At 47.0% G+C, this 14,321-nt stretch overlaps 1 protein-coding gene and 1 long non-coding RNA gene across 3 annotated transcripts in view; one reads left to right on the top strand and one right to left on the bottom strand.

Moving 5' to 3' along the window:
- Positions 1–14,321, bottom strand: part of LOC129383547 (uncharacterized) — a 106,622-nt gene that overhangs the window by 70,123 nt on the left and 22,178 nt on the right. For both annotated transcript variants that reach the window (XM_055068141.2, XM_072284008.1), the window contains exon 3: positions 8,796–8,887. In XM_055068141.2, coding sequence (XP_054924116.2) covers positions 8,796–8,887 — 92 coding nt within the window. The remainder of the gene's footprint in view (positions 1–8,795; positions 8,888–14,321) is intronic.
- On the top strand, positions 1,966–3,468 carry LOC140212877 (uncharacterized). The gene is made up of 2 exons (XR_011889850.1): positions 1,966–2,132; positions 3,338–3,468. It is a non-coding gene; the product is annotated as an uncharacterized lncRNA (long non-coding RNA).

Genomic DNA, 14,321 nt, shown 5'->3' with positions numbered 1-14,321 from the left:
ACCATAAATGTCGGTGTTTAGCGTCTGCTTGTTTTGTCGCTGTTGGGCTTGAATAACAGTAAAAGTAAATAGCTGTTTTCCCCCTTCAGACCGGCGAATTCCTCCTTCACACGCACTTCACATGTCGTCCCTTCTTGTGGCAATCAAAATGGGAGAAACGTTTCTTCCTTGCGTGCGTATCTGGCGATGCCGCCGCCGGTGACCCGAAGATGGGCTACGGTAACTTGTTTTTGACGGAAAGTAATACTAAGTGGCATAACCTGAGGTCTAAACCTTTCATGACAAGCGACCACCAGTGTTCAACCTCTAGCTCGAACGGGAACTGCGATACGAGAATAGTTCAACTCAAAGCAGCGCCCGGCTGCTGACGCACAGCAAGACGAGCCCGTACTCAGGAATCTCGGCCGAGACAACGCGGGTATCAGACAGCGTTTCTCCTTTTTGATGCCTGAAATTAGGATGGAAGGAAGGTTAAGCTATCTCAAATGTATGCATTTGTGGCTGTTTTGATGCGTCATCGGCGACGGCTTCGAAGCGAAAGCAAAATACGTTTGCTGGCGCCGTCGGCACAGCTAGGCGGTGTGAGCGCATCGCCGACGCAAGCGACGCCGTCAAATCCACAGCTTCCACACAAACACTCGCGTCAGAGCAAGGAGGTGCTCGAGCGCAGCATGCAACCAGATATACAGCTATATGTCCGGCGTCTCTTGCGTGCCGGTTCGCTGCGTCTCCGCGCATCAGCGGCGGCTTCTTCGTGGCGCATCGCGTAGCGCGAAAGACGCTACAGAAACAGGATGCACCAACAAACAATTACAAGATGTATTTCCTAAAAGTTGGAGTACACGGAAACGTGCAAACAGAAATCATCCAGAAAATTAAAAAAAAAAAAAACCTTTTACAAATTGCTCACTTGCGTGTTGCAGTTTTGCACATACGGCTGCCGGCGTCTCTGAAGAAAAGGAGACACTCTCGAAGATAACGCGTAGAGGGACAAGTGAAACTACAAAGCACGAAAAGCCTAATGAGAGGCACAAGGGTATACGGGGCAAACGGATATGCCGAAACGTGAACGGGAGACCAATCTAATGGGACACATATGGGGACGGCACCATTGCACACGGATTGGAGTGCCGGGATTCTAGAAAGCTGCGGGGAACTCTCCAACTCGAACGTCCGTACGGAGCGAAACCGCCTTTTCTCTAGTAGAAACCACGGCTAGCATAGCACCAACGCGGCATTGCAGTAGAGGCCCTTGGGTAGAGAGGGCATACTCCATAGTCGGAGCTATCGTTCCCGGTCACTTAGCGCGATGGTTACGCTTCATCCACTCTATTTACGCTATGGTCATAGTAGTTGTAGCCTAGCAGACTGTATGGCAACAATCTTCGTTAAAAAAAAATTATGGGGTTTTACGTGCCAAAACCACTTTCTGATTATGAGGCATGCCGTAGTGGAGTACTCCGGAAATTTCGACCACCTGGGGTTCTTTACCGCGCACCTAAATCTAAGTACACGGGTGTTTTCGCATTTCGCCCCCATCGAACAATCTTCGTTACCACGACTCTCCTGGAGATGGATATAACACAACAGGCACCAGCAGTTATCCTTGTGGTATCGTAAATGATGAGCGGGGCCAGTCACGCCAACTGCGGTGAGTAATCTTTGGTTCTCGTACGTAGCAGTCTCCTCATAGAGAAAGAAATTCAACAAGAGGGGACACTCTTCGAAAACTGGCAACAGGAAACAAGTCACGCCTAGTTTCAACATCCGTTAGTTGACGCGAGCATCAGAAAAAAAGAATGTGAAATAAACTTCCCGACAACGTTTTATTTTTTTTATTCGTTCCCACTAAAAGTGAAAAAGCTTTGCGTGTAAGTGAACTTATACTTTGCAACTTTTTGTTGTGTTGCCTAGCAACAGGATAGCGGCACGCCAGACGCGCGTGCATACGTCATGCTCCAGACAAGCCGCAGGAGTGAGCGAGGCCGGTCGTACGTGCGAAGCTCGCGTGCTCGGCGACCCGTCTGTTTTGGATATAGCCCATTTTTTTGGGCTCCCAGCCTTCTCTATGCTTCTCTTGCGTATCGTCTGCATTTCGACACGGCACCACTGCACTATTGGACTACGGCAAGGTGAGACAGTGTGTGGCACATTTTAAGCACATTTAGGCTTAGTTCGAGTGGCGCAATTAGCGAAAAACAGCTCCGCCGTCCTGGCGCAGTTAATTTGAGTTAATGCCTCGTCCTGGGAGATGTTTGCGACGCTCTCTATGAACACTAACATTACTGCAACCTATTTCGGTAGTTTTTGGGCACGCTTGCCGCGCCCGCCTTATTGACGCAGTAAGCGAAAACCGGCTCGGCCGTGTGACGCATTTGCGCGTGTACATGTGTGTACTACGTCGTAGCGCCTAAGACAGACAAGTTTTCGCGCATTCTCTGGCCGCCAACATTATTGTAACTAACGTCGTTATATTTCGGTTAGTTTAGAAGCACGGTTGCCACGCCCGGCTTATTGACGCAGTTAGCGAAAAGCAGCTCGGCTGTGCCGCAGTTAGTTTCGCGTGTACGGAATCTTACCGGTAGAAGTTCGTGACGCATTCTCTGACCCGAAAAAGTATTGTAATTTATTTGGTAACTTTTTGGGATATATTGAGGCTTGCTCGCCGCGCCTGGGGTTGTGAAGCTGTTAGCAAAAAAGCAAGCCGGCCATAGTGATTTAGTTTTGCGTGTACTAAATTTTAATGGGACAAGTTTGTGACGCATTTTATAGCGCTGCAACAACATATACCTTATTTCGGTACTCACGCTTCTCGAAAACGCGACGAGCGATTGCCGAGAGTGAAAACACGGGAGTGTTGCATGCGCCGGCAGGACGCGTAAAAGATAACACGGAGGAGCTCAAGAACATGACATTTATGTATTCTGAGCGACTGAAAACAGGCTTTGCACCCACGAGTCTGACTTGAGTGCGATTAGAAGGCGTTCTGCTAGCGTGTAACATGGTCTGGCTGAGCCTGTGTTGTAGCCACCTTTGTGTACTTGGCGTACCATCGTGTTGACTGATGCCAAGTTGTTTTGGAAATGCGCAGTCACCCGTGTATTTGCGCACTTAAGGTGCAGGGAATAATGCGCGGGAAAGGAGGGGTGCTTGAAAATCGAATGTTCGGATTTTATGGCATTGTTTGGGAGGAGTCTTTGCTGTGAAATGTACGTAAAAGTGAATTTATCTGTAATGCCGCTCATTCACCACTTACGCACGTTTCGCCTCTACACGCAATACTCCTGTTAAGTCAATATACCGAAATTATACATGCTTGTAATTTACTTTCTTTCAGCTGATTGCATCCGGTGGAGCATCGTATGGCAACGACTGCTGCTTACCTGGTGCCACAACTTTGGATGAATGCAGAAGAAGCCCGGAACGAGCATTTATATAGAGCAAAATAAACATTTCATCATGTCAGAAGACGTCTTTCGTTTTCTTTATGAAATTGCACCTGACGGATTCGGCGCAGTCTTGTAAAGGTCAATCGCAATCATTTCTACTTAATAATGAAACGATTCCACGCCAAGGCCACGCGAGGTTCAGCAGAAGCGAAAAAAAAAAGAATGAATGCCGCGCCGAGCAGCGGAGCCGGCGCGGCGTGTACCAACTGGTGTTCAAAACGCGCGCGCCCAAAACCGAAACCGGAAGGAGTCATCAACATCCGCTTGGTGTGCTACAGTCAATTCGGCCGCTGGGCTCTATGGGAGTGTCCGCGCTTTTATTGCGAAGCAATACTACTTTAGGTCGCACTTCAGCCCGTTCCGTGGCGAGGCGGTGGTAGGCACCATTGACCTTTAGCGTGACCTCGCTGCGTGACGTCACACCACGTGACCTAGAGTGACGTCACACCAGCTGTGTAAAAACGGGGCCCCATCTCACGCCGTCGCGAGGCGAGGCGGTAGCCACCAACGGTGGCCTAACTCCCGATCCTCTCACCAGGGGCGCTACGGTCGGTGTGACGTCACACCAGCTGTGTAAAAACGGGGCCCCATCTCACGCCGTCGCGAGGCGAGGCGGTAGCCACCAACGGTGGCCTAACTCCCGAGCCTCTCACCAGGGGCGCTACGGTCGGTGTGACGTCACACCAGCTGTGTAAAAACGGGACCCCATCTCACGCAGTCGCGAGGCGAGGCGGTAGCCACCAACGGCGGCCTAACTCCCGCTCCTCTCAGGCATTACTGAGTATATTTACTCAATTACTACCAGCTGATGCGAGAATAACACACTATTGCTTCGCAATCACCAGGCTTAACCAAGCTAAGCCACGGCCGTGTTTTGAAATTTCGTTCTCTATGGTCTCCTGACATCAGGGCGAGTAACTTGTATCATAGCCTCCTTAGATGCAATGCTAGTATTTACGTCCGCTCACCTCCAATATCCTTACTGCGCTGAGCACGCAACTGCTGGCGTGTAGCAGCGAACGACGTCATCCACGTAGCCGAATACTTTTATTCTGTGGACACGAAGGCAAAACATGGTTTTGAAGGCTTGCTCGAAAGCGGTGACTTCAGCGTCCCGGTCAGATTCAGCCCTACACTATACGCGCGGCCTGAAGTCCGGGCCGCCGCTGGCTGCCGCCGGCACACCGCGCGCCGGCTCGCACGTAGTCGCCTTGCAGCGGCGTACGGACGCCCCGGATTGCACATTGTTTGCCATTTCTGTATGAAATTAAGCGAGAAAACGGTGAAGCGATCTTAACAGAATGTATTTTCTTAACCTTAGCAGTTCTTGAAACGCCATCCGATACGGCTTCGAAGTGAAAGGCTTAGATGGCTATCGCCACCATGTCGCTAGTCAAAAGCATTCATTATAGTGCGGCTTTATATTAACAGGTTTGTGCGGACTTGCCGTGTCTATTAGTTGACTATGTCCAAACAAGTATTCTGTTCAATGTTATTGCTGAATTACGTATAACAGAGAGTCACTCACTGGCACTACAGTGAAGGCCGAAACATCATGGCTGTGAAAGTAGGTTCCAAGGAATATCGATATATGCAGCTCAAGTAGGTGTTTGTGTCTCTGCGGTGTGTTGTGTGTTCTGGTCGTTCTGTTCTGCTAGTACGTGGGAAAGTGCGCGTTGTTGCTCTGTTGTGCACAGTGTCTCTGTGACAGCGGAGGTACAGTGTGCAACGCGCTATGGGCCATCATAGCGTGCAAGGAGTTTGGATGAAAGGCCAGGGCTTTGAGGCGGGACTATGAAAGTGTTGTGTGTTGCTCTGTCGTGATTTTGGCGAAAGAAAAATGTAACGCGAGCTTTCTTTATGGGTGGATGGATGGATGTTATGAGCGTCCCTTTTGGAAGGGGGCGGTGGGTTGCGCCACGAAGCTCTTGCTATTATACTGATTAATGTCCTACCTATGTTAAACCATAAAAAGAGAAAAAAATAACAATACGAACTCTCACAACCAAATTTTCTGATGCCCTATTTCGAGCTGTTCTTTTGTACGTCTCCGTTTTTTGCCGTTTCCCTATTTTTGTTCCAGCAATCCTCCAATCGCTTCTTACTAATTCCTACTGCGGACATGGTTACCTTTCCACTGCTCTCGCTGAACCCAAGGGCTTCAAGGAGGCCAGTGGTGCCTAAATCGACCGCTGGGTAGACGTCTTCACATGTTAATAAAACATGCTCCGTAGTTTCCCCAGCTTTACCGCAGCAAGCACATGCTACTTCTTCCTTCTTACATCTCGCTTTATAGATGCGTGTTCTAAGGCATCCCGATCCCGCTTCGATAAGTAATGAGGTTCCCTTCCAGTTATCATAAATTGTTTCTTTCTGATTTCGTTTTTTCCTCTTAAGTGGTTACTCATGGCAGGTTTATTTTCCACTGCCGCCACCCATCATATTATTTCGGCCTCTCTGACACTTCTGCTTGACGTTCTTTCTTGCTGTGTTGCCCACTCTACAGGCCGCATACTTGCTGGTAGGCTTCCTAGTTCTTTTCCTCCACTGTGAATCAATGTTTTTTCTGTACAGATACCTCAACACTCTCCCAGCCCATTTACTTTCTTCCATATTGCTCAGTCGTTCTTCATACTCAATTTTACAACGAGTTTCGCTCACTTCAACACCAGTCCAGCCCATATCACCCTGCGAAGCTTCATTTGTAGTCTTCCCGTAAGCGCTCAATCCGAAGCGACCCACTGACCTTTGGTTCGCATCGAGTCCTGATAGTGCCCCTGATTTAAAGCAAACAACCGCAATCCGAAAAGTAAGTCCTGTAACCATTAAACCTTTCCACATACCTCGGACCAACTTGTACCTACAGTATCCCTATAGTTCTCTGAGATTCAATATGGCTGCTGCATTTCTATTACCCATCACTGCTATTGTTTTTCCCTATCTTTCCAGATATCTATTGCCTTCGTTTATCCATATACCAAGGTATTGATATTCTGTTACCCGAGGTATTTCCTGGCCCTGTATCGCCACTGTCCGTTCACTGTTTTCATTGAATACCGTAACAGCTGATTTTCTAACACTAAATATCAAACATAAATTGTTGCCTTCCTGTCAACAGATATTAGCCAGACGTTGCAAATCACTTTGCTTGTTAGCTAGCAAGACAATGCCGTCCGCATAAAATAAGCCTGTAAGCTGCTGCTGCTTGTATAAGATTAAACCCGATATTACTTCCTTCTAGCGCCCTCTCCATCCTCACCATGTACATCATAAACAGCAGTGGCGATAAAGGGCACCCTTGCCTCAGTCCCTCGTTGATATCAACTTTCTCCTCGGTCCTCATCCCCTTGCATTCAACGCAAACGGTATTTTCTAGGTAAATCTCTCTGAAAAGCTGTAGACAATCTTCACCTAAGCCTTCCCCTTCCAGAATATCCCCCAAATAGTTGCGGTCTATGTTGTCATACGCTCTCGTGTAATGTCTAAAAAGGCCACATATAACGGTCTGCTTTCTACTTTTGATATTTCAATACACTGAGTAAGAACAAATAAGTTGTCATCTAAAAGCCTACCTATTCTGAAGCCGGTCTGAAGTTCTCCCAAAATGCCATTATTCTCTGCCCATGCTTGAAGCTTTCATTTAATTGCCTGCATTGCTAGCCTGTATATTACCGATGTAATGGTCAACGGTTTATACCAGTGAATTCTATTTCTCTCCCCCTTACCTTTATAAATTAAATTAATTCTACTTTGTCGCCAACTATCTGGTATTCGTCTATCTTTTAGAGTTTTTTTCCACTGCATTCACCAGAGTTTCCTTACTTTTTGGTCCTAGTTCCTTAATCAGCCTGATGGCAACCTCGTCTAGAGCTGTGGCTGTGCGCTGAGGAATTTTCTCGTCGGCTTTCTTCCAATTGAAATTTGTCAGCACCAGCTCCTTTTCAACCTGGGTCTCTTTCATGCTCTTTTTTTTTTCAAATACAACCTCGGCATTGCCTTAAGAAGATTCGGCTGGTATTTTGCGGATGTAATTTATTGCCGCTTCTCCTTACAGTCTGTTTTGCTCTTCGTGGAGGATATGTTGTTGTATTGTTGTTGACTTCCTGCCTAATAATTTTCTGTGGTTCCAAAATATTTAGGTGCGGCCTTCTTTTCTCACGTATTTCTGACAACCAACGATCACTTTCACCTTTTAATTTTGCTTGCACCAGTATTTGAACCATAGACTGTTTCTCCCGGTATATTTCCCATTTACTGGCTACTTCATCCTGCGGCAACAGCGCCTTCTTTGCCTGCCTGTGCTCTCGAGATGCTTTCTGTCATTCGGCGATCGCTTCTTGTGTTGAGGCTTGTGTGGCACGGGAGGCCCAATCGCTAAGCCTCTACTCCTGTACTCGACACACCTTCGCGACCGCCCTGCCTACCGTATTTTTCAGTTGCCCGTGGGCTCCCTAATGCCGCATAGCCAGGTTGGGAAGTCTATAGGCAAAGTGCCACAGATATAGGTTAGTACGATCACACAACACTTAAACGTAGCCGTCGCAATAGTAGTAGTAGTAATGCCAGTAGTAATGGCGTTGCACTGCTGAGCTCTAGGTCGCGAGTTAGAGCCTGGAAATGGCTGTCGCGTTCCAATGGCGGCGAATTGCAACAACTCTCGCGAGCTTAGATGTAGGTGCACGTTAAAATACCCCAAGTGGGCATAATCATCCGCCGTCTTCGCAACGGCGCGCTTGAAAAGGAGAATGTGATTCTGGCACGTAAATCGGCGGAATTAAATTCTTTACACGTCTTAATCATCACAAACTCTGTTTCTGATTCTTGCGCTCATCCAGTACCCATGGAAAAAAAAAAATCCGATTATCATAAACTTGCGACATACGGGCCTCCTAGAAACCTTGCCGTAACCATCTTACGGTCTTCGTCATCCTCGTTGTCGCATTGCTGCTGCCGTCACACACACGCTCGCGTCACAAACACAACCGGTTAACTGGCACAAACATGTTGGTCCACTTGGGAACGCGGAATTTCAAGTGGTGCACAATTGTCAGCTAATTCCAAAATGCTTTGCATAAATAGGTTTTGACAGTGCGCGAGATGTGAAAATTTTCTAATTAGTAAGAAGGCAAGTGACGTAATTCGCTCATTTGCGAATAAATTTCAGTTTTTTTTTTTCTTCCTGACGCTGTTCACAAGGATGGATAACTCACCTGTATTGGTGTGATTGGCGTAAATATTGTGTTCTCTTTGTTTCAAGGCATTAGATGTAAAAAAGCGACACACGATGTATATGAGGTTCGATTCTAATGAACAAAACAAAAGAAAAATGCTGTTTTATCTGCTCACCTCCTTTACAAACGCCTCTATTTCCTTGGGGTCTTGCGCTTTCAACGTTTTTTCAGCAGGTAGTGGTGTGGGTTGCAAAATTTTGTCACGTTCTGAAAAAGAAATTATAAGTATCTATCATCATTATCAGCCTATTTTATGTCCACTGCAAGACGAAGGCCTCTCCCTGCGATCTCCAATTAACCTTGTCCTGCGCCCACCGATTCTAACTAGCATCCGCAAATTTTCTAATTTCGTCGCATCAGCTATTGTTCTGCAATCCTCTACCTGCGCTCCCCCCCCCCCCCCCCTTCCTTGGTACCCATTCTGTCACCGTAATGGTCTAACGGTGATCTAATCTGCGCATTACATGACGTGCCCAGTGCCATTCTTTTTCTCCTAATGTCTGTTTGAATATCTTCTATACCTGTTTGCTCTCCAAACGTATATATATATATATATACATGTGTGTGTGTGTGTGTGTGTGTGTGTGTGTGTGTGTGTGTGTGTGTGTGTGTGCGCGTGCGTGCGCGTAGGCTCTTTCCACAAACATCCATACGCAAGGAAGACGCCGTACTTTGCGCAGTTACACTTCGAAGACGTGTTCTTTTTCTTGATATTCTTGCACAGTTAATTCAAAATTGTCACGCAATGCTAAATTATATTTTCCTATGTACTGCAGTTAAAATTGCCACGAAAAAACAGGAACTGCACATTCAGTGCTACAGCGGCCGGCAGGGTCACGTCTGGCCCGACTCGTTCAATAAAAGTGCAAATGAAATTATTGCGTGAAAGTGTGCATGCAAGAGTATAGGGAACGAAAGGTGAACCCTCTGTGGTTGCCCAGTGGCTGTGCTGTTCGGCTGCTGAGCACGAGGTCGCGGGTTCGAATCCCGGCCACGGCGGCCGGATTTCAATGGGGGCGAAATGCGAAAACACCCGTGTACTTAGATTTAGGTGCACGTTAAAGAACCCCAGGTGGTAGAAATTTCCGGAGTCCTCTACTACACTGTGCCTCATAATGAGAAAGTGGTTTTGGCACGTAAAACCCCATAATCTAATTTTTAATTAGAGAAACGAGAGCTGGGAAATGCGCCCTGATAACCCTAGCCCTGTCTGCAAGGTTTCCCTGCGAACAGAAGTTTTTCCCAGGCGTTTGGAAGCCATGCAATTCGTTCGTTACGGCATGGAAGACGCACTACACAAGTTCGCGTTGCGAAACTTACCTGAACAGTCAGATCTTCACTATCAGTCTATTTTGGGTTCATTTATATATAAGTGCCTCGCCCAGCTATCGCTAATTACATCTGTTTTAAAAGCGAAGCCCTTCTTTGCGAATATCTCCGAGCTTTTTTGTGACCATAGGAGCAGTGTGCCTATTCTGCCACCGAACTTGCCAACCAGTCACAGCGGAGAAAGCGGGCGTCACCACCACTGGATTCCTTGCATCACCACCACATGGCTCCGGTCTCCGCGCATCCAGGTGACAAGGCAGACACGGTGAAATAATTGTTGGATTGGAAAGCGAACACCACGTAAGTGGTGAGTGAGTGAGTGAGTTAGTGAATACGCTTTATTACGGAGACCAAGCTACTATTGCCTGCAGGTGGGTAGCCACCCTATTTCAAGCAACCATGGCCCTCTATTGGTAGCCTAGCCGTGTTCACCAGCCGCAGATCCTCCTTAGGTCTTGGTGGAGCAAGGAAATAAACTAAGCTATAGAAGAGTATAAGCAGACGTCAAGAGATCATTGAGAAGCAAAACAAAAATTGAGACTTCACGAAAAGGGGTTCATTAGTTGGAACTAATACAGAGAAAAAGGCGGTGAGCGAGCTCATGTAAGAAAAAAAATTATATGCACAAGTGAACGTTGTGTGCCTAGCGTTCGCAAAAGAGATAAACGCGCATCAAATATATTCTGGACCTATGTAAGAGTACGGAAAGCTCCAACTAAAAATTTGCAGATGGCTGTAAGTGATCAAGACGCTAACATCTTCAAAGGAGACAATCGGATACGTTATTAGGGGTAACTTTGGCAAAAAAGCGTAGACCCGGCTCAAACAGATCCAACAGCAACAAGGAAGCCTAAGTGATCGAAATTTCGCACAGAAACATTTTGCTGTCAAAAAGCAGAATATTTCCGACATAACATGGCCGCAGAATTCGTTGAAATTACAATACAGTTAATCAAAAACCTTGCTCCAAAAGCAAGGCATTCCACAGAGCAAGTGATTAGAACGAAGAAAATTTCGATTGGATGGCGTGAAAACAAGATGAACCTCATCAATGAAGGCAAAGGTGATAAGGCTAAGGCGAGCTCATACAGGCCGTTTACGGTAACGTCGGTGATACATAGAATGGCAATATGAGTCACAAAATTAGTAATGTCGAAGTGGGTGGTAAAAAATAATGTAACGGAGGAAATACAAAGTGGGTTCAGACAAGGCAGACATTTAGACGATAATATGATTGCAATAACTGAGTGCATAGGGACTTCTGTAGTTCAGAATAAAGCGTTGTGGATAGCATTTCTCGATATTAAAGAAGGCGATGACAACGTAGAGAGGTAATCAATATGCGATATTCCCAAGCACGAAGGCATAGATGGCAATTTCGTAGAGCTGCAGAGGCCTATATATACAGGCAACCTAGTACAAGTTGTGTGGCAAGGTCGAATAGACAACGAAGTGGTGGAAATTCACCAAAGATTGAAGAAAGTATGACGACTGTCTCCATTGTTGCTAACGCATTATGTTAAGGGCATAGAAACACGACTGGAAAACCAGAGCTGGATTTATCCTGCATGCCTAATAGAGAAATGGTGCAACAGAAGGTCTCTGGACTGATATATTTGGGCGACACAGTGTAGCTAGCGGACAATGCAAGGGATTTACAGAGACTTGCGAATATGTGTGGCAACACAGCGACAAATTTACACCTTAAGTTGAACACAGAGAAATCCAGATTTATGATTTTGGGTAAAGAGACGAGTAATTACGTGGTGTGAATTCAACCGCGTGTCATTTCCGTAGTAAAGCAATAGAAATACCTTCGCGTGCACATAATGGAAGCAAAGACTTAGTCAGGCAGCCCCCCCCCCCCCCCCCCCCCTAATATCAAGATGATCTGAAAATAAAGGCGAAGCGGAATGCAGCAATAATAAAATATGTAGCACTTTGGAACCACAATAAATGTGAGGTTGTGCGTGGAATGTGGAAAGCCGCAGTGACGTTAGCGACAACATTCGCGACTGCCATTCTGTGATTGAAATTGGATATCTTACGGGGTTGGAAGTTAACCAAAGATGGCTCGGCTGTTTAGCTTTGGGAGCCCACGGTAAACTCACAAATGAGGGAGTGCAAGGCCGCATGGGTTGGTCCTCTATTGAAGTCAGAGAAGCACCTAGCAAAATTAGTTTGTATGAAAGACTCACAAAGTTGATAAAAATAAATGTCCGGCTAAAGTCGATAATTATCTGTACCTGAAAAGTGTGCACACAGAATAAAGGAAAGGTCAAGAAAGTTGGCAAACAATCACAGGGTAATTGAAAGTGTGGATAGACAACCAGGAGTCATCTGAAAGAAAGTCAGAGAAGCAGAGTCAGCGAATTGGATGCAAAGAATGGAAACGAAAAAACCAAGGAGATTTACAAGAATGAGAAAAAGGAAATTAGAAGCGAATATGTGTACAATAACAGGAAGCGAAGTGCCTTGATATTTGAGGCCGGAGCTGATTACCTTAGGACAAAAACATACCGGAGCGAATATTCGCAACAAGATGATGAATGTTAGGCTGCATCAAAAATTCGGAGACCAAAATGAAATGCGAAGGGAATCTCCCAGTGAGACCCGGTGTGAACGTACACGTTCGAGGAGTGCTTGGACTGAAAGATAACGCAGGCATAACAGCAGCGCCAAAAATACACACACAAAAGGAGAAGGCGATACGTCAAGTGTGTTATATTGTTTGGAATGTGATCGCAATTTCCTCGGCAACTTCTATGTTGCGCCTGCGCAGAGTGACAGCGGTCACGGGAATACCCCGGCCGCTGACGGCCGTTGCCACCGTAAAACTGCCGCTATCTCCCGCCGCGTCTACATAGGCCACCTCATGTTCCGAAATATTACCGAATCTAATTTTTAATGCTTCGGCTCGTTTATGCCTCCTGTCTTTGCTATGTTCCGGGTGCATGTTTTTTGGCAGGGTGGGGGGGGGGGGATAACCAGGTTTTTCTCACTTCCCTATCTACTTCCACCTTTTGGGTGGAGCCTGTATCCGGATTTATTCCAACTTTGGCCAATATGGCTCTTCCTGTCCTCGTGGTGCTAAGTCTCCGAATTTGAGAGGTTCGCACCGCTTCCGCCAGTTCTGCCCATGTGTTGTGCACTCCTAGAGCCACCAGTCTCTGTTGATGTACACATGGGCAGTCCCAGCGCTCCTTTTACGCATTTTCTCATTAGAGAATCAATCGTTTCTCTTTCCATCATTTTCAAATCGAGATATGGCGTTGCATAGCTCATCCGGCTGAATATGTACGCCTGTATTAGTTTAATTAAAATTTTCTCCTTTACCCCTCGGCCTTTGCTGGCCACCCGCCTAATTAGCTTATGGTCTGTATTGCGTGATTCTGCAGCCTCTTGACGGTCTCGCCATTGTGGCCGTGTGACTGGAGAATCAGGCCCAAGATTCTAATTTGCTCGACTATTGGTACCTCCTTACCCACCACTTTAATTTTGATCTCCGATGGTGCCTTGCACCTTAAGTGTTTCGGATTGTATATAAACAATTCTGATTTCTGCGGCGAGCATGCTAGGCCTCTCTCGGCCGCGTAATCGACTATGATGTCGGTGGCGGCCTGGAGCAGGCTTTCGACGAATGAATCACTTCCCCGGTTGACCCAGAGGGTGATGTCATCCGCATATATACTAAATTTTAATCCCTCGAGCTTTGCCAATTGCTCGGGGAGTTCTGTCATAGCCACGGTGAAGAGTAGGGGAGACAGCACTGATCCCTGGGGCGTACCCTTACTCCCTAGCTCAACTGTGGGGGATTCCAGCGTTTGGAACCTCATGCAGCCAGTTCTTCCCGTCAGGATTAGCTTGCGCTGGAACGGACGCGAAATTTGTGATCAGTGACAGCAAAACTGCCATACAAAATTTTAGCAAGGGACGGATCTCGCCCTTAGAGGCCAGAATGCTAGGTCAGAGAAAGTTAGATAGAAAAATTCAAATAATTTGGACTCCGGCGCACGAAGCCGTCCCCGGCAACGAGGCGGCCCACGAGCTGGCTCGAGATCACTACCGCCGAGCCGCTACGGGGCCCCTCGATGACCGAGGGAGCGGAGAGCGCATGCTAAAATATGGGGAGACCACGCAGCATTATAGATTGGCTCGTATACTGGAATCCCCGCCAGACCCAAAATTAAACAACAGACAAGCAGTCGCGTGGAGACGACTACAAACTTATACGTATCCGCACCCGGTTATGGCGAACCACATGTTCCCCGAGGCCAGGAGCGATAGATGTAATCTTTGTGGGGCGAGAGGG

The sequence above is a fragment of the Dermacentor andersoni genome, chromosome 8 (assembly GCF_023375885.2).
Source record: "Dermacentor andersoni chromosome 8, qqDerAnde1_hic_scaffold, whole genome shotgun sequence".
Lineage (NCBI taxonomy): Eukaryota > Metazoa > Arthropoda > Arachnida > Ixodida > Ixodidae > Dermacentor > Dermacentor andersoni.
Note: the sequence above shows the minus strand (reverse complement) of the source record. Positions and strands in the feature narration are given on the sequence as shown.